General features: G+C 42.0%; 1 protein-coding gene across 4 annotated transcripts in view; it reads right to left on the reverse strand.

Annotated features, from left to right (window-relative positions):
- LOC126346130 (nucleolar complex protein 2 homolog) overlaps positions 1-25,964 on the reverse strand; it is a 137,369-nt gene that overhangs the window by 99,443 nt on the left and 11,962 nt on the right. For all 4 annotated transcript variants that reach the window (XM_050002164.1, XM_050002163.1, XM_050002162.1 and 1 more), the window contains exons 2-3: positions 17,242-17,441; positions 11,368-11,468 (exon numbers count right to left, since the gene is read on the reverse strand). In XM_050002164.1, coding sequence (XP_049858121.1) covers positions 11,368-11,468; positions 17,242-17,441 — 301 coding nt within the window. The remainder of the gene's footprint in view (positions 1-11,367; positions 11,469-17,241; positions 17,442-25,964) is intronic.

A 25,964-nucleotide genomic window follows, 5' to 3' on the forward strand; every position in this document is an offset into this window, starting at 1 on the left:
TGCCGCCTTGGGCATTACCATGCTACAGTAAAAATTGTAGTGCATATAGTAGGCTGCTCGTGTTCAAGTATCCAGCCGCTGGCAGCTGGGCACCCGAGGGCAGCAATGGACACAGGTGGGTGAACAGTTAAAGTGCAGCCAGTCATGCAACTGGGCTGTAGTTTACGAGACTATACTGCCCTGGCCTTCCACCGGCGGGGGAGGGGGGCAAAATGGTTCCGTACACACAGAAACACGGGCAATAGGGCTGGCTGGCAGGCAGGTGGCTTGTACTAACTACATCTGCCCACTTGCAAGCTGACAAGCACTCCCCAGTACCCTTGCCTTATGGGGCACAACTAGAAGAGCCTAGCATAACACATGACACATCCCCACATATCCATTTGATTCTAAGATGCTGACTACATCAAATGCATTTACATTTTAATAGTTACACTTACAAATTTTAATGTATAGTATGCTGGCACAGTGACAAAATACACGTAAGGACTGCATTGTGTGTGTGTGTGTGTGTGTGTGTGTGTCCTCCATTTTTCATATGGACTTCAAGTATAACATAGTGGTGCGTATGCTTACTACTTTTTTGGAAAACTGTTATTTGGGTTGCAATCTCATGCTGCATACTATCTGCATTACAATTTGTACTGTAACTTGATAATGCCCAATAGGAGAAATTAGCTAATCACTATATTAACAAGTAACTTAATATACATATGTAATATTGTTACATTCCATCCTGGATTTTCCATTGTTTGAAATTAAGAAATAATTTGTTCATTTCTAAATAAAACAACAGCCTATGCTGGAAAACGACTTCCCTCAAGGAGTTCACAGCATCTTTGGACCTGTGCACAAAAAGAGGGGGAAAAAAAGAAGAATACTGTGTCGTTTCTAATACTACAACTTGAATACAAATATCTCTTGATGATATTAAGAGTGCAGTCAATTGTAATACAACATCAGCCACACTGCTGACACTGAAAATCTAGTTTTGTATGCAAAAACACACTTTTTTCTACACAGGTATGTTTCCATGTGATGTCCTCTTTGTCCTCTGTTACTGCAACTGGTTGAATCTTCCTTGCATGATCGGCAAGTAGCATACGCACACTGCATGCAAATCATCTGTCTCACCAAGACAGCAGTTAGTTTCTGGTAATACTGAGCATGTCAAGTAATGGTGTTCATTGAATTGAATCTCTACCGGCTGTGCCATAAATAAAATACATAATGTACACAGTTCCATAGACTGCACATGTATTTCAGTATGAAGTATAAATCCAATGAGCCTTTATAGGAACAACAAACAAACTCTTTTACACAAATCACACAATTAAGTACCAACAGAATGCATTTGAGTACGAATTGATTCTGTTACAGCAAAACGACATTTCTTGCATCCACCAGTATATACTGGCTCAAGCGCATGTTGGAGAAAATAAATTCTTAGTTGAAAGTTACTTTATTATGTATAATTTTTTTTTTTTTAAATCCTTAAGCTTAACCCCCCTCCCCTTCCATGAACCATGGACCTTGCCGTTGGTGGGGATGCTTGCGTGCCTCAGCGATACAGATGGCCATACCGTGGGTGCAACCACAACAGAGGGGTATCTGTTGAGAGGCTAGACAAACGTGTGGTTCCTGAAGAGGGGCAGCAGCCTTTTCAGTAGTTGCAGGGGCAACAGTCTGGATGATTGACTACTCTGGCCTTGTAACTCTAACTAAAACAGCCTTGCTGTGCTGGTACTGCAAACGGCTGAAAGCAAGGGGAAACTACAGCTGCAATTTTTCCTGAGGGCATGCAGCTTTACTGTATAGTTAAATGATGATGGCGTCCTCTTGGGTAAAATATTCCGGAGGTAAAATAGTCCCCCATTCAGATATCCGGGCGGGGACAACTCAAGAGGACATCGTTATCAGGAGAAAGAAAAATGCGTTCTACGGATCGGAGCGTGGAATGTCAGATCCCTTAATCGGGCAGGTAGGTTAGAAAATTTAAAAAGGGAAATGGATAGGTTAAAGTCAGATATAGTGGGAATTAGAGAAGTTCGGTGGCAGGAGGAACACAACTTTTGGTCAGGTGAATACAGGGTTATAAATACAAAATCAGATAGTGGTAATGCAGGAGTAGGCTTAATAACGAATAAAAAAAAAAAAAATAGGAGTGCAGGTAAGCTACTGCAAACAGCATAGTGAACGCATTGTTGTGCCAATATAGACATGAAGCCCACGCCTATTACTGTAGTACAAGTTTGTATGCCATCTAGCTCTGGAGATGATGAAGAAATTGATGAAATGTATGAAGAGGGAGACAAAAATTTAATAGTAATGGGTGACTGGAATTCGAGAGTAGGAAAAGGGAGAGAGAAGGAAACGTAGTAGGTGAATATGGACTGGGGGGAAGAAATGAAAGAGTAAGCCATCTGGTAGAATTTTGCACAGAGAATAACTTAATCATAGCTAACACTTGGTTCAAGAATCATGAAAGAACGTTGTATACATGGAAGAATCCTGGAGATACTAGAAGGTATCAGATAGATTATATAATGGACAGAGATTTAGGAACCAGGTTTTAGATTTCAAGACATTTCCAGGGGCAGATGTGGACTCTGACCACAATCTATTGTTTATGAACTGTAGAGTAAAACTGAAAAAACTGCAAAAAGGTGGGAATTTAAGGAGATGCGACCTGGATAAACTGACTAAACCAGAGGTTGTACAGAGTTTCAAGGAGAGCATAAGGGAACAATTGACAGAAATGGGGGTATATATATATTTTGGGGGGGCGTTTAAGGGCACTCAACTACTGAGGTCATTAGCAACCAGTCACAATTGTAAGAGCACATACAATCTAGTAAAACTCAAGGGGGGGGGGGGGGGGGGAGATACCAGAAAGTTCTTACAAAGATGCAGATAAAATAAGTGAAAGAGTTAGATGTCTTTGGACAAGCCAGTCAAAGTAATAAAACGAAGAACACGAGCAGCTGCTCGAGCGTCATCAGCTAAAATATCCTGTAAAGTAGATGGCAGAGACAGGACAACACAAGATTGACTAAAACGGGGACACGACAATAAAACATGGCGCACTGTCAATGCATGACCACAAGGGCACTGCGGGGCTGGGTCACCGGAGAGCAGGTAGCGGTGGCTAAACCAGCAATGCCCAATCCACAACCTGGTCAGAAGGATCTCTTCTCGCTGAGATGGTCGGGGGTGAGGTTGTCCAAGCAGTTGAGAACGGTTTTACGGCCCGGAGCTTGTTTCCTTTAAGTGATGACCAAGTATCCCAACACAATGACACAAGCCTCTTACAAACAACACCACTAATGTCAGATGGGGGGACACAACTGGAGGCTGGCCGAGGCAGGAGGACTGCAGCCTTGGCTGCAGCATCAGCAGTCTCATTCCCAGGCACTCCTACATGGCCGGGAACCCACAGAAAGCTGACAGGAGAGCCATCATCAGCAAAAGAATGGAGGGACTGCTGGATCCGTTGCACCAAGGGATGGATCGGATATGGAGCTCCAAGGCTCTGAAGAGCACTGAGTGAATCAGAGCAGAGTACATACGACGAATGGCGGTGGCGGCGGGCATACTGAACGGGCTGACAGAGAGCAAAAAGGTCAGCCATAAAGCTGGAACACTGGTCGAGGAGCTGGTATTTAAAGGTGACGGCCCCGACGACAAAGGCACAGCCAACACCATCGTCAGTTTTGGAGCCATCAGTGTAAATAAAGGTGTGACTGGCAAGTTGCGCACGAAGTTCGACAAACCATGAGCAATACACTGCAGCCAGAGTACCCTCCTTCAGGAGCGAGCTGAGGTCGAGATGAATATGAACCGGAGCCTGGAGCCAAGAGGGTGTCGAGCTCTCACCTTCTCTGAAGGTGGTAGGGAGGGCAAAATCCAATTGTCGAAGCAGACGACGAAAGCGGACTCCAGGGGGCAGCAGGGCAGACACGTACAACCCATACTGACGGTCGAGAGAATCGGCGAAGAAGGACTGATAAGAGAGTTGGTCGGGCATTGACAACAGCCGGCAGGTATACCAACAAAGCAGTACGCCACGCCAGTAGGTCAATGGTAATTCAGCAGCTTCAGCATAAAGATTCTCGACGGGACTAGAGTAGAATGCTCTGGTCGCAAGACGTAACCCACGATGGTGGATGGAGTTGAGACGGTGTAAGAGGGATGGCCGAGCAGACGAGGCTCCCATAATCCAGCTTTGATTGGACTATGGACCGATACAAGCGAAGCAGGACAGAGCGATCCGCTCCCCAAGATGAACCACTAAGAACTCTGAGGACATTAAGGGAACATGTACAACAGGTAAACAAAGAAGAGACGTGCGGAGACCAACAAAGTTTTCTGTCCAGTGTGAGCCCTAGAAACTTAGTTGTTTCCATGAATGGGAGAACAATGGGACCGAGATGTAAGGATGGCGGAAGGAACGCTTTATATCGCCAAAAGTTGATGCAAACCATCTTCTCTTCAGAGAACCGGAAGCCATTAGCCACACTCCATGAGTATAGGCTGTCAAGAAAACACTAAGGCAGCGCTCCAGGAGGCATGTTCTCTGGGCACTGCAGTAGATCGCGAAGCCATCGAACAAAAGAGAGCCTGAGACATTAGATGGAATGCAATCCATAATTGGATTGATCGCTATGGCAAAAACGGCTATGCTCAAGACAGAGCCATGAGGCACTCCATTCTCCTGGAGGAAGACATCGGAGAATACGGAACCCACACGTACCCTAAGCTTTCGATCTGTTAAAAAGGAATCAATAAAAAGGGGCAGGCGAACGTGTAGACCCCACCTGTGCATAGTGCGAAGGATACCTCCTCTCCAACAGGTATCATAAGCCTTCTCCAAATCAAAGAACATGGCTACCGTTTGGCGCTTTCGCAAAAAGTTGGTCATGATGAATGTCGACAAGGTCACAGGGTGGTCAACAGCGGAGCGGCGGCGACGAAAGCCGCATTGAACATTGGTAAGTAGCCATCGATATTCAAGAATCCAAACTAACCGAGCATTAACCATGCACTCCATCACCTTACAGACACACCTTGTAAGAAAAATGGGGCGGTAACTAGAAGGAAGGTGTCTATCCTTCCCGGGTTTGGGTATAGGAACAACGACAGCGTCACGTCAACACATGGGGACTTGACCTTCAGTCCAGATGCGATTGTAGGTACGAAGAAGAAAGCTTTTGAATGCCGGAGAAAGGTGTGTCAGCATCTGAACGTGAATGGCATCTGGCCCCGGAGCATAGGACCGGGACAGTGCAAGTGCACGTTCGAGTTCCCGAATAGTAAAGGGGGCATTATAATTTTCCAGATCCAGCGAGTAGAAGGAAGGTCGCCGAGCCTCTTCTGCCTGTTTCCTGGGAAGGAAGGCACGGTGGTAATGGGCGGAGCTAGAAACCTCCGCGAAAAAGTGGCCGAAGGCGTTGGAGACATCCACAGGATCAACAAGTACCTCATTACCTGAAGTCAGGCCAGGTATCGAGGAGTGGGCCTTAATGCCCGACAGCCGGTGCAGGCCACCCCAGACGACAGAAGAGGGAGTAAAACTGTTAAAGGAGCTGGTGAAAGAGGCCCAAAAGCTTTTTTGCTGTCTTTGATGACTCTACGGCATTGCGCTCGGAGTCGTTTGTATCCAATACAATTCGCCAACGTAGGATGGCGGCGAAAGGTGCGTAAAGCACGTCGTCGGGCACGGATAGCGTCTCTACAAGCCTCATTCCACCAGGGGACGGAAACGCGATGTGAAGAAGAGGTAGTACGAGGAATGGAACGTTCGGCAGCATTGATGATAACAGCTGTGAGGTATTTGACATGACTGTCACAACTGAGAAAATCGTGGTCCGGAAAGGTCGTCAGGGAGGAGAAAAGTCCCCAGTCAGCTTTCGGTATGTTCCAGCTCTAAGGACGTGGGGATGGGGTGTGGTGCAGGAGAAGAACGACACAGGGGAAATGGTCACTCGAATAGGTGTCAGAAAGGACATACCACTCGAACCGACGGGCAAGAGTGGTAAAACAGATCGAGAGGTCCAAGTGGGAGTAGGTATGAGTAGAGTCCGAGAGGAAAGTCGGGGCGCCAGTATTGAGGCAGACAAGATTGAGATGGTTGAAGACATCCGCCAAGAGGGAGCCTCTCCGACAGGATGCAGGAGAGCCCCAAAGGGGATGATGGGCATTGAAGTCTCCAAACAATAAAAACGGCAGAGGAAGCTGAACAATCAGGTGCATCATGTCAGCCCGACTAACTGCGGATGACGATGGAGTGTAGACAGTACAAACAGAAAATGTAAAAGCAGAAAGAGTAATACGGACAGCTATTGCTTGGAGTGGGGTGGTCAATGGGATGGGATGGTAACAGACATCGTCCCGAACAAGCAACATGACCCCACCGTGAGCTGGAATACTGTCCACAGGGGTGAGGTCAGACCGCTCTGAGGTATAGTGGGTAAAAGCAATACGGTCAGTTGGGCGCAACTTGGTTTCCTGGAGACCAAGGACGAGCGGACAGTGCAGGCGGAGGAGCAGTTGTAATGCCTCCCGATTAGATCAAATACCTTTCATGTTCCAATGTAACAAAGCCATTGCTCGTCAGAAAAAAGGGGGAACGAAGCGGGTGAAGAGCTGGTCACCTGGACGGCCGCGGAGGGTCAGGTTTTCGAGGGAACAACGCTACGACCGCCGGGAGGCGGATCCTGATCCATCGCGTCGTTGCCAGCTGCGGCCGCATTTCTGGGTTGCGTAGGAGGGGCAGCATCATTCGCTGACGACAGGACAGCTGAGCACCTGGCAGCAGAGTGTCCCGGCGAAACTGAGGACGGCCGGGAGCAGCGACTCATGGATGGAGCGTCAGACGAAACACGCTGGGGTGGAGGAGGGGATAAAGACTTCTTCTTGGAGGCCTTCCTGGAAGTCCAATGAGGCACGGGGATGGTGGGCTGGACCCGAAGAAGGTCCTCATGCACGGGGTCCGTTTTGGAACGCTGGACCTCGAAAGCCAGAGTCCGGAACGTTTCCCTGATGGACACCTGAGAAGAGGATCGCTTCTCAGGCGGCAGAGGAGGAGGAGGAGGAAGGGTTGCCCCTGGGGCAGAGGGAGGAGAATATGGAAGGGAGGGATTTGGGAGGCAGAGGCATAGACCATGGATGGGGTGAGGATACTCTGGAAGGAGTGGACACGACTAAGGCAAACGAAGTTGTCAATGTCACAGGATGGAGGCGGTCATACTTCTTCCTGAGCTCCTCATCAGATTTCAGCAGCAGGTCCCCATGAAAAATAACCCCCTGCGTCCTATTCAGTGCCAGATGTGGGACAATGAACACTGGGATGTCCCCTAGTCAGTCGCAAGCCTGGAGCGCTAACGGCTGTGTGGCGGAGGTGGTCTTTATAAGAACGGGCCCCGAACGCATTTTACCGAGAGCCTCGATTTCCCCGAAGATGTCGTCGATGTGCTGGACAAAGAACATGGGCCTGGAGGTGACGAACGTCCCCCCATTGGTCCGAGAACAGACTAAATAGCGGGGGAAGTACTTCGCCCCAAGCCGGCGGGCCTGTCCTTCCTCCCAGGGAGTGGCCAAGGGGGAAAGGGCAGGAGAACCAGAACCAGAGACAGTACCTTTCTTTTTAAAAGACTCGGCCGCAGATCGACCTGATACATGTTGACGTTTCATCTGCGAAACGTCCGCCCCGATATCACCCACTCTGACCAGGGGCTCTCCCCACGGACGCCACCCAGCCTCAGCAAGGGCCACCTGGCAGGATGACCGTTGCCGGGAGTCCTGATGCCCCAAGGAGACGGGCATCTACTCCTTGGCCGACGTTGGGAGGGTGCAGCTCAGGTATCGGCAGTACGATCCCTGTGTTGTCAGGGGGCTACAGCCTAGAAGGTACATGACGACCCCACCACAACGGGCTGGCTACCGTGCTGGGTTTCGGGTGTCATGGAAAGTCCATCATGATCGTAGGTGCAGATGGGGACGCACTATAGGCATAACTTGTGCAACCCATCAGGCGTTTAGGCCTAATTTGAGAAAAAGTGGGTGCGGTTACAACGCCGTTACAATGCTGAGTGCCAAGGTCTGAGTGCACTGAGGACCAGTGATACTCCACGTAAGGCATCCTTCCCCAAAAGGCTCGTACTTCTGTAGAATTTTGAAAAATGGAGGTCAAACCCCAAGGGAAACCATCACATGGAAGGTCGAAATGGTTGAAACTCCTTTTAGTCCCCTCTTACGATAGGCAGGAATACCTCGGGCCTATTCTTACCCCGGACCCCCAGAGGAGGAGGGGGGGGGGGGGGGGAGTATGTGGGAAAGAAATACAGTAGAAGAAGAATGGGTAGCTCTGAGGGTTGAAGTAGGTAAAAAGACAAGTGCTAGTAGAAATCCTTGGGTAACAGAAGAGATAATGAATTTAATTGATGAATGGAGAAAATACAAAAATGCGGTAAATGAAGCAGGCAAAAAGCAATACAAACGTCACAAAAATGAAATCGACAGGAAGTGAAAAATGGCTAAGCAGAGATGGCTAGATGCCAAATGTAAGGATGTAGAGGCTTATCTCACTAGGGGTAAGATAGATACTGCCTACAGGAAAATTAAAGATATCTTTGGAGAAAAGAGAACCAATTGCATGAATATAAAGAGCTCAGGTGGAAACGCAGTTCTAAGCAAAGAAGGGAAAGCAGAAAGGTGGAAGGAGTATATAGAGGGTTTATAAAAGGGCGATGTACTTGAGGACAATATTATGGAAATGGAAGAGGATGTAGATGAAGATGAAATGGGAGATACGATACTGTGTGAAGAATTTGACAGAGCACTGAAAGACCTGAGTCGAAACAAGGCCCCGGGAGTAGACAACATTCCATTAGAACTACTGACAGCCTTGGTAGAGCCAGTCCTGTCAAAACTCTGCTATCTGGTGAGCAAGATGTACGAGACAGGCGAAATACCATCAGACTTCAAGAAGAATATAATAATTTCAATCCCAAAGAAAGCAGGTGCTGACAGATGTGAAAATTACCAAACTATCAGTTTAATAAGCCAAAGCTGCAAAATACTAACACGAATTCTTTGCAGACGGATGGAAAAACTGGTAGTAGCTGACCTCAGGGAAGATCAGTTTGGATTCCGTAGAAATGTTGGAACACATGAGGCAATACTGACCCCACGACTTATCTTAGAAGCTAGATGAAGGAAAGGCAAACCTACGTTTCTAGCATTTGTAGATTTAGAGAAAGCTTTTGACAATGTTGACTAAAGGTGGCAGGGGTAAAGTACAGGGAGCGAAAGGCTATTTACAATCTGAACAGAAACCAGGTGGCAGTCATAAGAGTCGAGGGACATGAAAGGGAAGCAGTGGTTGGGATGGGAGTGAGACAGGGTTGTAGACTCTCCCCGATGTTATTCAATCTGTATATTGAGCAAGCAGTAAAGGAAACAAAAGAAAAATTCGGAGTAGGTATTAAAATCTATGGAGAAGAAATAAAAAATTTGAGGTTCGCCGATGACATTGCAATTCTGTCAGAGGATACAAGATGAACATCAACAAAAGCGAAACAAGGATAATGGAATGTAGTCTAATTAAGTCGGGTGATGCTGAGGGAATTAGATTAGTAAATGAAACGACTGAAGTAGTAAATGACTTTTGCTACTTGGGGAGCAAAATAACTGATGATGGTCGAAGTAGAGAAGATATAAAATGTAGACTGGCAATGGCAAGAAAAGCGTTTCTTAAGAAGAGAATTTTGTTAACATCGAGTATAGATTTAGGTGTCAGAAAGTCATTTCTGAAAGTATTTGTATGGAGTGTAGCCATGTATGGAAGTGAAACATGGATGATAAATAGTTTGGACAAGAAGAGAATAGAAGCTTTCGAAATGTGGTGCTACAGAAGAATGCTGAAGATTAGATGGGTAGATTACATAACTAATGAGGAGGCATTGAATAGGATTGGGAAGAAGAAGAGTTTGTGGCACAACTTGACAAGAAGACGGGACCGGTTGGTAGGACATGTTCTGAGGCATCAAGGGATCACAAATTTACCATTGGAGGGCAGTGTGGAGGGTAAAATTTGTAGAGGAAGACCAAGAGATAAATACACTAATCAGATTCAGAAGGATGTAGGTGGCAGTAAGTACTGGGGGATGAAGATGCTTGCAAAGGATAGAGTAGCATGGAGAGCTGCATCAAACCAGTCTCAGGACTGAAGACCACAACAACAACAACAACAACAACAAGCTTATGAGCAACATTCGGGGGCATCCTAAGTGTTCCTGCAGATTTTCTGTGAATTTCAGTTTTTAACTCATTGACATAGGTGCTTATGGAAACAAAAAAGGGCAAGGTGGAGTCCCTTCAGTACAGGATGTGTGTATGTTAATTGCCTCATGGAAATCTACTTTTCCACTCTTTAATCAAACAGATGAAGAAATTTAGAGCAATGAGTCTCATTACATTTAAAGTTTGCTTCACCTATCAATTCTAACAATGATTCTCAACGTATCAAAGTATATACATACATAGCTTAATTGATGGTTCTTATGTGGAAATCAAAACACAGTTCCTGATCTCACCTGTAGCAAGTCAGTCTGTTATTGTGGTTGTCAACTTCAAACATATATTAAGCCTGAGAGTATCTATGAGATGACAACCAAAATCTACTATTAACACTGACTGCAAAGCTAGAGGCCACGCAATGGTATCACATAACCATGGTAGCTAGCAAGGTCATGTTGTGTTGGCTGGCTTTGACCAGGATAGAACACTGAATCCCGAACAGTTCTCTTAGACCAAATTTTACAAATCTTTGCAATTGGTACATTTCTACAATTTTCAATTGTCTTTACATCACTCACACTAGCACAGGTTTCAATTAACTTGGCACCAAATGGCATCATACACAAACTACTGTAATGTAATTGCAATATTCTACTACAAAGGTCACATTACACTGCTATAAAACCAAAATTCCAAATTCTTTTGCATCACAGGTCTCCTCCACACTCTTCATTTTTGTTCACATTCAGTCAATATTCCTTACAAACAACATTTTCCTACAGGGGAATACAGAGCACATAAGCATTCCAGATCTTAAAAAAAAAAAAAATGCTGCTAATAATATAACCATTTCAGAAAATCTTTATACATAAATATATAATTTGTTAAAGACATTCACTGTTCCATAAAAATTCTTTCTTTTGTCTCCCTTTCCTCATTTTGCAAATTTAATAGAAACAAAGAAAATTAATTTCACAGTATGGTAATTTGGATATATTCATCATAAATCTAAATTCTTACAACACATATACAAAAACAATTAATTTCTGTTATAAACATAATACATACTTATCAGTTTTCAACTTTTCTCGCCATTCCTCTACCATTTTTAATGTAACAAGACCAGGTGGTTCTGGAACAGTTTCATCATCAGTTTCATCGCTTGCCACCTACAACAGAAAATATATTTTTAAGACACTTTTGAGATGATAAATCTGTCAAAACCAAACGATCTACTATCATCCAACAGAAGTTGTCAATACTTAAAAACATACATACTGAGTAACACAGAGAAATTCATAACAGAACACGTCTTTACACACTGGCTCCACAGTGAACTTAGCTACTGTATGCAGAGGCACAATAACCAACAACTCTATATGCAATTGCAGTCTTTCTCGGCATATTCCACTGATGAATTCTTCTCGGATTATCAGCTGTGAGGTGGTGTTGTCTTGTCACAACATTTCAATGAGTTTTGTACCCATCATCTTCTGGTGAAGTCAGAAGATGAGGAGTACGAAACTCATTGAAACGTTGCAACAAGACGACACACCCACTTGGCTGATAACCCGAGAAGAATTCATCAACCGACAACTCTATTTCTATAATCTTATTTAGCATCCTCAGAACTCATTTTTACTAAGAAACATTTCACATTATAAAGGATATGGAAACTGCTGCTTTGCAAAAATCTACAGATATTCCTAGACACAAATTTGCTAATGATAAAGAGTTATTCAGTTTGCAATTAAACAGTTTGGCATGAGTTCTTTTAGGTAGAATGTTTCACATCATACACATGAAAGTCGGCTTTATACAAATTTGAAATAAAATATGTAGAAAATTGGAATCTGTCTGTACATTACTGATACTTAACTTTTGCAATATGATATATAGGACATCTAGTAAAGAATGATTGCACCTTACAATGCAGCAGAGATGATACAAGCATCCATTATGGCTACAAATTTTTGTAATGTTTAATCATTCCTCTCCAACTCTATAGCTGAGTGATCAGCATGTCTGTCTGACACATGGAGAAGTAATTTTTCCTTGGTAAGAGGACTAGAATGGGGTCCACTCAGCATCATGATGACAGCTGACAAGCTCCAAGGTCTCGAAATCCAAAAACCGCCAAGAGAATGTCATGTTGACCCTTTCCATATAGCATTCAAATGGTGCATATGTCAGAGGATGATAGGTCAGCTTGGCACTGCATGGTCCTCTGGGTCTGATTGTAGAGTTTAGTTCTAATCAATACACTGAAAGACTTCCTATGTTTCCCAAACTGAAACTATCATGTATAAGCCAGTCAAAACTAAAAGCAATACTAACTTTTTTTTTTTAAGATAAACAGGGTGTGATATTGACTGAATAGGAACAAACAATTCAGAAGTACTACCCAAAAGTTCCAGCCATGCAGCAACAAATTACGAATTCTGTACCAGAACAATGCAATAGCCTACAATGCCATCTCTGTAAAGCACTTCTTAGCAGAAAAGAGTATTCTGCACTCAGAAGTCCCCAACATTTCCTTCTCAGCAAGAAAACTGTGTTGATGGTCACGCATTTTCAGTATGTACATGAAATGTACAACAAAATAACAGAGCTGTTGCAAGGAAGTAACAACGTTCCTCTAAACAATGGAAGATACAAATTCAATGGTTCATAGGGAGATGAAGGTTAATGATAACAACCCAGTTGAACAAGATGGTTTTCAAGGAGATCACACCTGCACATACCAAGCCCTCAATCGCATACCCTTCACCGAAAAAGGTTTTCACAAGAAGGTTTTAAAACATATATAATATTAGTTGATTTAACTGCAACTATAAGGGGACTCCTAAAGTTCCTAGACGTGTAGTGTCGCAGAATAGTAAAGAGTTGGGAACGTGGAATATTGTCAAAGTTTCGTTGCCTATGCCGAGAGCCAGAGGCAGTAGGTTAGCCAAGAGGTAAGAGGATTGCACATGTATCGGAATGTGTCATCATGCATGGGCAGTGGCCTGTTTACACACAACAGGCAAGAAAGAATTGCTTAGCACGAGGGTTTGTGTTAGACGGAGACTTTCGTAGAGTGTAAGACAGAAGTTTAGCATCAGCTTTACTGAAGTTTCATAACTTCGGGTAAGTCTGCCGCAACAACACATAAGTCTGCCGTAACAACACTTAACTCTGCCACAAGAACACTGCCATGTGGAGAGTAAGACAGATAAATTAGAAGTGGAACGAATGCGTTCATTACAAACGAGCATGACATCAGGACGTCGCTCGTGCTTCCTTTAAATACGCCAGCTTTTGATAGCAACAAGGCACTCACAGTTAGACTTGCAGTTAGATATGTACTGGGTCACTGCGTAGCACTAAGCTCGGTGATCGACATGTTAATCTTTACTAAGGAGATGCTGCAGTAAGGGCGGCCCATCCAGCAGCAGATGTGAGGGGACAGTACCAGCTCTGGTGCCCTCTGATGCTGCTGTCAATCATCAACCCAGGATTAGCAGACCTCACAGCATGCGGCGCTGCGCTATCAAGACTGGTGCGGCCCAGAGCTGGTGTCTCCAAGTCAACGAGGACTTGGGGAAGGTCGTTGATATCACCAAGCTCAGCCAGCCTGTGTTACGCGGGCCACAGCAGGAATAAAGGTGTCATGAATTAATAATGTTTCTTTGGTGGTTCTGACGCGTCCACAGTCATTTCCTAGCATTCTGTCAACTGGAGGGGTCACCACTCGGCTTCCAGTCCACCGTAGGCGACTGGGACCACTGGGGCGCCTACAGAAGTAATTGCTGGTACAACTCTAGCTCAGCTACTAAATAATATGTTATGTAATATATGTTTCAAAGTTATTCTAGAGAAAAATCAGCAAGCAAATGATTCTGAAGTTTGCTTACGTAGGTGGTATCCAAAGAAAGACTATAGATAAAACTAAAAGAGTGTGGAAAGACAATAAATTTTCAGTCGTGTGGGAGTTTAGTTCAGTTTTTTGCATGTCTGTGAATCATATTTGCAACAACTTATCATGGTGCAGAACATGTCAGTAGGTCTTTCAATAAGATACCTACTTGTACTCTTGTTAGTGGCTACTCAAATCTGCCAAAGTAAAATAATGTCCATGTTTCTATCTCGATAAAACAGGTCAACTGCCAACTGTAAATCAATTTAAATGAAAATCTGTAAAATGCAACACTACCCTTAAGTATTTGGGTGTCACACTTGAAAGGTCCTTGACTTGTTGATTACATTGACTAACAGCAGAGCCACAAAGTATTTGACAATGCCACGCAGCTTGTGTTCACTGCAGTTAATATCTGTACATTATTCAGGAACTCGGTACTGTTGGAAACTCCCTTAATATTATCCATAAAAGGAAAATTACATTAATAATTTTAATTAAACGAACATAGGGAAAGCAGGCAACAGTAGACAGAGATTATCAAAAGAAGACAAAACACTAGTTTTTGGAACCAGATGTTCCTTCATCTAGTTATGGACAGTCCCAAGCTTTCCCCTCTGATTATATCCCAAGGTGACATCTGACAAGCTGCAATCCCAATAACAAGCAATAAAAACTGCACAGAGCTTCCTAATTAAGGATTTTCATATATGCCAGAAATGGGAGCAAATATGGATGAAGTAAGCACCGTCAGGAGCACATACCGATCTAAAGATCCTTTAATCTGTCTTGACATATGTGACAGACAGCTCACAGAATCCACACAAACCATGGAATATGTGAGAACTTTCTTTACAACTAGAAAGCAATATCTGATCTACATTGCAGTTGCAGGAAGATATCCCAGACCATCCAACACATCGTGCAGGTGTGTGCACTCTCACATGACATCAAGCTAATGTAAAAGACTTCCTCTGACTGACTCTGGACATTGTTGTCAACACTGACAAATTAAATTTAATGACTGTTTCTCCATTTAACGAGTGTGCTGTATATGTAATACATCTGTACTGAATGTTTTATTTTTCATTAGTACTACAGTTTTATATATGTATCATAGTGTATAACAACACCATGTGTTCCACCATATGCTAAATAAAAAAAAACACACACAAATATTTCTTAATAATTACAATTTAACACTGCATCATGTGACACAATTTAACATTGCTATTTCATACGAAGATGTTTTATACACCCCTCTTACTCTGCAGACAGAAGAATGTTTGTTGGTTCCTCACTTGGGGGTTACGGGACTAAACAGCAAGGTGGTGATGTTCCTCAGTTAAAAGAGAATTCATCTACAGTTAGTGATGTCAGCCAAATATTTGATTAAATTATGAAAACAAGAATAGTGTAAAATCCAGGCACTGAGTTGACACATCAGTCAGCTCCCCACAAATTCAAGAGAATGAACACCCACATAGCTCCATGTTTCTTTATCAAAGAGGAGGCCTAAAAATTGGAACTGTGCAAATATATCCAACTCTGGATACTCAAGTAGAATTGTGGATCATGATGGACCATGGTACAATGAGGGAAATGTGAAACTCATGTTTGGACTGCGAGCTATATGAAACACAAAATTCAATGATGCACAATTTGGGAGTGACCAGTGGTCTGATGGAGGTCACTAGCCCATTGATGGTGAGGAGGAAGAGTGACAGTCAGCACGGACCCATATAGGTGGTCATTCTCTTAGACCCATGGGGAGCTGAATAACGTGTCAACTCAAACATGGAACGAACAACATGGCTCCCCACCATCAAGGAAGTAAATATACGGCCATGGTGTAGGAAAATACAAACAATGCCCTGGAAGCCACCTCTGTGAACAGTAATATTTTGGATAACATTCCCCTCTCATGCTCTGCCCATTTCACTTCTATCAAATGATGTAGGCCCATCAACAGCAGAATAGGAAGTTCAACCAATACCTCTTCTTCGCCACAAATACAGGAAAAATCCCTTTCTAACCTATTGACATTGGCCCACTACTGGTAGCCGTAGGAGTTATAGCCAATGACCCCATCCTTCACCATTAGTGTGAGAATATTTCTCTTGCTTTCCAATGATTGCCCACCAATGGTAGCTCAAGGTGGTTTTTTTTAATAACTCCGCTTCTCCAGCACAAGTGCGGGAAAACTCCTCTTCACAAGAGAAGGTGACATCTGTCTCTAACAGTGCTTGATCTACAGTAGACACACAAGATCCCAGCAGATGAGCCAAAATGTCAATTTTTTTGAAGAAATGTGATGTGGCCTAATAATCCAGAAGATTTTAACTTCATAATTAGAAAGTAGTACAGTTTAAACTAATACAGGTAGAATTTGACTGCAAGGAAGTAGGGCTCTTGTCCTACTGTATCTGATGATTGGTAATTTGATATATGTTCAGTTTTGCTGTTTTGCTCATGAAAAGTCAGAGAGAAAGAGTTACATCCTTTATAGTTTTGAGAAACCAGACCAGTCGTAGAGATCGGTAGTCCTTAAGAAGTATATTCATTTTAATTTTCTGGTTTCAGTTAATTGCTGAGTGTCCTATATATTTTTAAATGGATATATCTGCTTGCTAATGACAAGAAAAGCTTTACAAATTTTCTACCTTATTGTAAAATTAGTGTGTTTAGAGCATAATTGCTGAAAGATCAGTGTAATTTGTAGAAGTCTAGTAAGACTTTATTTTACGACATTAAAATTTTTATCTACTGGTGTTCTATTAAATTGAAAAGAGAGTTTACTTGCATGGATAATATTTGAAGAATTAATCTTTTTGATTAGAATTGAGTAATATGATAGAAAAAGGTACAACTATGCAGCAATTTTTGATTCTCGCTTGGGTTACTGATGTCAAACAAATGTTTTTTAATTTCTCTTAACTTTCAGTTAACTTCCAGTTCATTCCACTTCCCTAACTCCATGTCCTATCACTGTTAAGAAAGAATTAAAACCGGCAGTAAATTTTATGTTTACTTGATGTTCTTACCTCCAATTCATCAGGTGGCTTGTGGACATCATCTGCTTCATCATCCGATAACTCACTATCAGACATGTCAAGTTCAGGTGGTAGCTCTCCCATTTTTTTAAGGGCTATTTCATTACTCATAAACTCTTCATTGTCTGTATCACTTGTGTGTTCAGCTTCAGCACCATCAGCAACAGCATCATCACTGTCACTTATATCCTCTGAACAGAAAGTTCTATAATTAATTAACACAGAGGAGCCATATCAAAAAGTGTATATCAGAAGATAGCAAATTTTAGTCCTACAGTTGCAACAATATAAACATCATTTTTTTTTTTTTTTAAACAGGTGACTTGTTCATATCTGTAGCTGAGTGGTCAGTGCAGCTGACTGTCATGCAGGGGATCCAGGTTCGTTTTCTGGTACTGCCAGGGTGAGAGGAATGGAACAGAGTGCACTCAAGTCTTACCGGCCAGCTGAGGAGCTACTTAATAGAGGAGCAGCAGTTCCAAGGCCAAGAAACCAGAACCGTGATGACATCATGGCCCTCCATATTGCATCCAATGATGCTATTGGCCGAAGATGACATGGAAATCAATTGGGCCTGGATGTAGCACTATCTTTACCTTAACTAGTAATAGATTTGACATTATTTTCAGAAGGAATCTTTTTCTCTGCAATGAAGTAAAATGAAATTTTAAAAAATGCTTGCTATCACATCGATACACTTTTTTTTAATATTTGCATGCAGTAATGTCTCTATTGTGCTTTTGATGGATGATGAATGTAATGTATGTACTAATTGCGGAAAGAAACTTTTATGTTGTATAATTACAGTTTACCAATTTTTGGATTTTTTTTCAAAACTTTGCTTATACTGTGACACCTTGCAAATTGCCAAATTTCATGGTTCTATGTCAGTGGGAAGTACACTATAGTTTTGATGAGTGAGTTTGCACATATCAAAACATGTGACATAAATGGCTGCATCTTTTCATTGTGTTAACTTAAAACATTAGATTCCTTACACTGCAAAGAGACTACAGACTTCAGATTGTCACAAGAAATTGAATTTGTTGTGCCAAACTGTTTGAGGGGAAAAGGGGTATTAACAAGCAGACAGACAGGTGGAGGGGGGGGGGGGGGGGGATATATTATTATTGTGTGATATAATTACAAATTAACAATTTTTGGATTTTTTCTTTTACTTATGCTGTGGAACCTTGGTTCTTGCCAAATTTCATGATTCTACATCAATAGGAAGCACTCTACATGTTTTGATGACTGAGTTTTCAAGTATCAAAGTATGTGACGTAAGTGGCCGAATCTTTCAATTGCACTGACTTAGAAGGTTAAATTTTTTTATACCATCAAAATTTTTCGCGCCTCCAAGTGACCACAGACATTAGTGTTGGAACATAAACATGAACCTCATATGGCAACCTGTGCATGAGAAAAAGGATATTTTTTTTCATTTGACATAATTACTGATTAACAATTTTCAGATATTTTCCTTTGCTTGTACTGAGACACCTTGCTACATGCCAAATTTCATGAGTCTAGATCAACAGGAAGTACCTTATAGGTTTTGATGAGGAAGGTTGTGAGTATCAAAATATGTAACATATGGTCGGATCTTCTACACCGCCAAGCGACTTTCGGCCTCAGTATGTAACAATAATTTTAACTTGATAGGTCTTCCAATACCTGAGGAAAGAATTCTTAACAGTTAGATGGACAGACAGAAAGATGGACAACAAAGTGATCCTTTAAGGGTTCTGTTTTTATAGATCGATGCACAGAGCCCAAAATGAAATGTCCAAGCTTTAGTCTATCAAGAAGCTTCATTACAATGAAAATCCTGCTGCATAGTGAACAATTTATTCTGGAAACACAGTCTAGAGTATTCCTTTACTACATTTTCTCTTCCAGGAGTTCTCCTAGTCTAGAATGAGATGCTGAGAGGAGACAGTCTTTGGAGTTTGGGTGAATAAGATACAGGTACTGGGAGACTGAACCTTTAAGCTGAGCTATGAGGCATGTTTAGATCCACAACTAGTCCAGGTTTGGATCTCAGTTTAACCTGCAGTTTTAATCTGGACAGAAATGATGTTACAGGCAAGCAGTACGAAATGTAAACTTTCAGCTTCATTTACAAGCAAGGAAATCATGAAAACAACATGTAAGTAAAAGAACACTGCCTTTTATTAGAACTTATCCTGACCAGACACATAAAGAGTTGTCCGTATCCAAAAGGCGTTTAACATACTTTCTGTCCATTCAAATTAGGATTTAACAGCTTCTTTGATTTAAAGTATTAGTGTAAATGAGTAATCAACCAGAAGGTTTGCTTGAACACCACACTGCCATTCTTGGCACTGCACTTTTTTAGTTGAGTACCCTTGCCTTCCTCGGATGTCTGAGTTAACTTAGCCATCCAGTTACACTGTAGTGTCAAGTGCCCAACTGCCAGAATTATAGTTTTTAAATATTTTTCAGGATGATTTCTACTAACAAAAATATCAGCTAATGTTTTATCTTTGAATCCTGAGAATTGTCTCTGTATTAATGAAACTTTCAAATTGCTTTCTCTCAATAGCACTGCTTGAAGTTAGATGTATGGTTGAATTGATCTACTTTCTTATTGTAAAACTTTTACTAACTGAGTAAATCAATGGTACTATCCACTGATTCATGTAATCAATATGATGTTACATTATTACAACATGCAAATCAATTCACATGTGATTAAAAACAAGGTAAATTACTGCTTCTTGTTGTTCTCATTTGTATTTACTGAACCCCCTAGTGATGAGACTACTAATGACAAAGTTCAGGTATCCCATGCATACAGAACATGGGTCTGCTATGGTCTGGCAACAGAACGAATATAACAAAAAGTATGAAAGTCGTACCATAACATCATCCAATTGAAATATTTAAAAAATGTCCCTCCCATCTGCTTGTTTTTATTATTCATGATATATTAGGAGTAGTATCTACAATTTAACGTGGAATCAGAAACAGCACACAACCTGATTCCTTACATATACACAATGGATTGTTAGATATGAAAGTAACAAAATATGACAGAAAATATTTGAGTTCACAATGAATTTAATATTTCACCCACCCAAAGGGACAGCATTATGAGGACTGTAACTGTTGAGAAATACAAGTAAAACAGTCTCTGCATCAGTCACTAGTTTCTCTTGCCATTACTGGTCCACACAACTATCTTCACGTGTAGAACTGTTTATTTACATGGCTGGGGTTAGTGAAGAATACAGACATCTTTTCACAATCACAGGCTCAGGGCAGTGTAGGTTTTCTGTGTCTTATGCTAATGTTAGAAACTGTTTATCTAGAAATGGCACTTTAGAGGTTAAAAAAATATATATATGAATTTCTGACAGTGAATTGTAAATGGTCTACATACTGTTGCTGGATGTATGTCCTCTCCACTCCACAATACATTTACACTGCCACTACAAAGACATTGCATATGTTGCAGAAATGTTTGTTTGCACTGGTTACAGAGATAAAAGATTAACTGGTGTCTACATAAATATGTTTTTCCATTTTAAAATATGAATGGGCTGTGCCAGAATAGTGACATGTGCACAACTTAGTTATTATATTAGGTAGTTGTAAACACATCAAAAAAAGTTCTGCATCACCTCGGTTCCAAGCATCCCAGAACCTGTGCAGAAAATTGGAATAGAGATCGGCATAAAGATCTTTTCCACTCTTTCTATTGCTCATGAAAAGCATACATTGCTTGTTGTACCACCATACAGCGAGACCTTCAGAGGTGGTGGTTCAGACTGCTGTACACTATGGTATCTCCAATACCAAGTAACACAACCTCTTGCAATGATGCATGCCTGTATTCGTCTTGGCATAGTATCGACAAGTTCATCAAGGCACTGTAGGTTCAGATTGTCCCACACCTCAATGGAGATTCGCGTAGATCCCTCAAGAGTGGTTGGCGGGTCACGTCATCCATAAATAGCCCTTTCAATCTATTCCAGGCATGTTCGATAGGGCTCATGACTGGAGAACATACTGGCCACTCTAGTCAAGCGACGTTGTCATCCTGAGGGAACTCATTCACAAGATGTGCACGATCGAGGTGTTAATTGTTGTCCGTGAGGACGAATGTCTCACCAATATGCTGCCAATACGGCTGCTCTATCGGTCGGAGGATGGCATTCACATATCGTACAGCCATTACGGCGGCTTCCACGACCACCGGCGGCGTATGTCAGCCCCACATTATGTCACCCCAAAACAGCATGGAACCTCCACCTTGCTGCACTCACTGGACAGTGTGTCTAAGGCATTCAGCCTGACTGGGTTGCCTCCAAGCACGTCTCTGATGACTGTCTAGTTGAAGGCATATGCGACACTCATCAGTGAAGAGAATGTGATGCCAATCTTGAGCAGTCCATTCGGAATGTTGTTGGGCCCATCTGTACTGCACTGCATGGGGTCGTGGTTGCAAATGTGGACCTCGCCGTGGAAGTCGGGAGTGAAGTTGCGCATCATGCAGCCTACTGCGCACAGTTTGAGTCGTAACACAATGTCATGTGGCTGCACGAAAAGCATTATTCAACAAGGTGGTGTTGCTATAAGAATTCCTTCGAGCCACAATCCGTAGGTAGCGGTCATCCACTGCAGTAGTAGCCCTTGGGCGGCATGAACAAGGCATGTCATCGACAGTTCCTGTCCCTCTGTATCTCCTCCATGCCCGAACAACATCGCTTAGGATCACTCTGAAGCACCTGGACATTTCCCTTGTTGAGAGCACTTAGTGACACAAAGTAAAAATGCGAATGCGATTGAACCACAGTACTGACCATCTAGGCATGGTTGAACTACAAACAACACGGGCCTTGTACATCCTGCCTGGTGGAATGACTGAAACTAATCAGCTGTTGGACACCCTCAATCTAATAGGCACTACCCATGCATGGTTGATTACGTCTCTGGGCAGGTTTAGTGGCCTTTCTGAAAAGTCAAATGGACTCTATCTGTGTTATAATATCAACAGTCAACATGTATCTTCAGGAGTTCTGGAAATCGGGGTGATGCAAAACTTTTTTTGATGTGTGCGATCTCAGTATGTTCAACCTACAATACATATGCATGATCCGTTATAACCTTTTTATATATAAGAAATTAATATAACACCTGAAGTGTGGACCTATGTATATTCAAGTGCAGCCCATTCCCTTAACACACACACACACACACACACACACACACACACACACACACACACACACAGAGAGAGAGAGAGAGAGAGAGAGAGAGAGAGAGAGAGAGAGAGAGAGAGAAGGAAAACAAACATTTAACCAATATTTTTGTATCCAATGCTGCACCACATTCATATTTCCAAAATAATAAAAAGTTTATATAACTACCTAATATAATACCTGAGTTATGCATACCTCAATACTTTGCTCCAGCCCATTCATAGTTTAAAAACATGTTTATGTACACACCATTTAATCTCTTTTCTATGTAACCTATGTACAAAGAGAACCACTTGTATGAACTACAAGAGCTCAGATGGAAACCCAGTTCTAAGCCAAGAAGGGAAAGCAGAAAGGTGGAAGGAGTATATAGAGGGTCTATACAAGGGCGATGCACTTGAGGACAATATTATGGAAATGGAAGAGGGTGTAAATGAAGATGAAAAGGGGGATATGATATTGCGTGAAGAGTTTGACAGAGCACTGAAAGACCTGAGTCAAAACAAGGCCCCCGGAGTAGATAACATTCTATTGGAACTACTGACGGCCTTGGGAGAGCCAGTCCTGACAAAACTCTACCATCTGGTGAGCAAGATGTTTGAAACAGGCAAAATACCCTCAGACTTCAAGAAGAATATAATAATTCCAATCCCAAAGAAAGCAGGTGTTGACAGATGTGAAAATTACCGAACAATCAGTTTAAGAAGCCACAGCTGCAAAATACTAACACGAATTCTTCAGAGACGAATGGAAAAACTAGTAGAAGGCGACCTCGGGGAAGATCAGTTTGAATTCCGTAGAAACACTGGAACACTTGAGGCAATACTGACCCTACGACTTATCTTAGAAGCTAGATGAAGGAAAGGCAAACCTATGTTTCTAGCATTTGTAGACTTAGAGAACACTTTTGACAATGTTGACTGGAATACTCTCTTTCAAATTCTGAAGGTGGTAGGGGTAAAATACAGGGAGCGAAAGGCTATTTACAATTTGTACACAAACCAGATGGCAGTTATAAGAGTCGAGGGACATGAAAGGGAAGCAGTGGTCAGGAAGGGAGTAAGACAGGGTTGTAGCCTCTCCCTGATGTTATTCAAGCTGCATATTGAGCAAGCAGTAAAGGAAACAAAAGAACAATTCGGAGTAGGTATTAAAATCCACGGAGAAGAAATAAAAAATTTGAGGTTCGCCGATGACATTGTAATTCTGTCAGAGACAGCAAAGGACTTGGAAGAGCAGTTGAATGGCATGGACAGTGTCTTGAAAGGAGGATATAAGATGAACGTCAACAAAAGCAAAACGAGGATAATGGAATTTAGTCGAATTAAGTCGGGTGATGCTGAGGGAATTAGATTAGGAAATGAGACACTTAAAGTAGTAAAGGAGTTCTGCTATTTGGGGAGCAAAATAACTGATGATGGTCGAAGTAGAGAGGATATACAATGTAGACTGGCAATGGCAAGGAAAGCGTTTCTGAAGAAGAGAAATTTGTTAACATAGAGTATACATTTAAGTGTCAGGAAGTCATTTCTGAAAGTATTTGTATGGAGTGTAGCCATGTATGGAAGTGAAACATGGACGATAAATAGTTTGGACAAGAAGAGAATAGAAGCTTTCGAAATGTGGTGCTACAGAAGAATGCTGAAGATTAGGTGGGTAGATCACATAAGTAATGAGGAAGTATTGAATAGGATTGGGGAGAAGAGAAGTTTGTGGCACAACTTGACCAGAAGAAGGGACCGGTTGGTAGGACATGTTCTGAGGCATCAAGGGATAACCAATTTGGTATTGGAGGGCAGCATGGAGGGTAAAAATCATAGAGGGAGACCAAGAGATGAATACACTAAGCAGATTCAGAAGGATGTAGGTTGCAGTAGGTACTGGGAGATGAAGAAGCTTGCACAGGATAGAGTAGCATGGAGAGCTGCATCAAACCAGTCTCAGGACTGCAGACCGCAACAACAACAACAACTATGTACAAACATATCTGTAGCACATACAGTATCTTTGAAGTGACAATATAAATTTAATTTGCAGTAGGAGTGCATACATCAATCAATAATATGCAAATCTTTTACGACTCTTCCGTTCCTGAAGTACAATTCAGTGTCAAAAATTCTTTTTTTTTTTAACTTCTAAAGAGCCTTTTCTAAATAAACAACTTCCATCATTAGCAAAAAACACAAACTACACTGCCCTTGGTCTATGACTTTGAAAAAACATCCGTGATCTTCACCAATACCAGCCATGTAAATAACAGTTCTCCACCAGAAGATAACAGTGTGAACCTCCGAAACGCGTAGTAGCATAATAAACAAGTGATGGATGCAAAAACTGTTTTATTTTTATTTCATACTGAATTGAATCCCACTTACACTGACAGCTGTACCCAACAAAGCATTATAGAGTACATAAACATCAAATTAAATACATAATTGATGGAGACAGTCTCAATAATGAACAGTACAGTTGACTCACTTATATTAACTAGAAAATCAAGTTCAAATGATGAAGGAAGAGGGGTTTAAATAAGAAACACAATCCCTCAAATATACTGACAATATACTAACACATGCCACAACAAGAACCGCAAATGTTGTTTCAATGGCTGTCATACGAACATGCAGATACTGCAAATTTTCGGACAGGAATTTAATGATATTTGGAAGGTGCACGAAAAGCATCGATTGTATAGTCTGCAAAAGACATTTAAAGGGAATACTTTCGTCCAGTTTCTCAATGAACTTGTGTGATGTCTGTTCAAAAAATTACAGAACATTCGTAATTTTGTGCCAATGGTGTGTTGGAGCAAAATGTGGTTGATATCCCTTTACACACCTGTGTTTAATGTGGAACTGTTGGAAGTTTCATTGTTGTATGTCTGTTAGTTATCGTTTGGTGCTATATTAAGTGGAAAGTTGTGCTGCACATTTTGCAAATTTCAAGACGGCTCAGTTAGAGCAGCCATGCATCTGCATTAAATTTTGCATGAAACTCAAGAAAACCTTTACGGAGACACGCCAAATGATGCAGGAAGCCTATCATGATGAGTGCTTAAGCCATACTCAGTGTTATGGATGGTTAACATGGTTTAAAAGTGTCCGGACATAAGTTATAGATGACCCTCTTTCAAGATGTCTTCAAAGTCTACCGACGGTGATCACATCAGGAATATCAATGAAATTGTGCGTGCCAATCAAAGACTTATTGTCAAAGAGATAGCAGAAGAATGTAACACTTCAATTGCCATCACACCATGAAAGCCTTACACAACATCTTGGAATGCATTGCACTGCTGCCAGTTCTCCCCACAGCTCCTGAGTCAAGACCAGAAAGATCTTCACCTCTCAATCTGCAAAGAGCTTTTGTATTGCACAAATGAGAATGAAATGCTCCTTAAGAGAATCACAACTAGTGAGGAGACATGAGTGTAAAGTTATGATGTTGAGATCATGGTTCAATCTCCACAATGAGTCGGGAAAG

Source organism: Schistocerca gregaria, chromosome 1, assembly GCF_023897955.1.
Source record: "Schistocerca gregaria isolate iqSchGreg1 chromosome 1, iqSchGreg1.2, whole genome shotgun sequence".
Classification (NCBI taxonomy): Eukaryota; Metazoa; Arthropoda; class Insecta; order Orthoptera; family Acrididae; genus Schistocerca; species Schistocerca gregaria.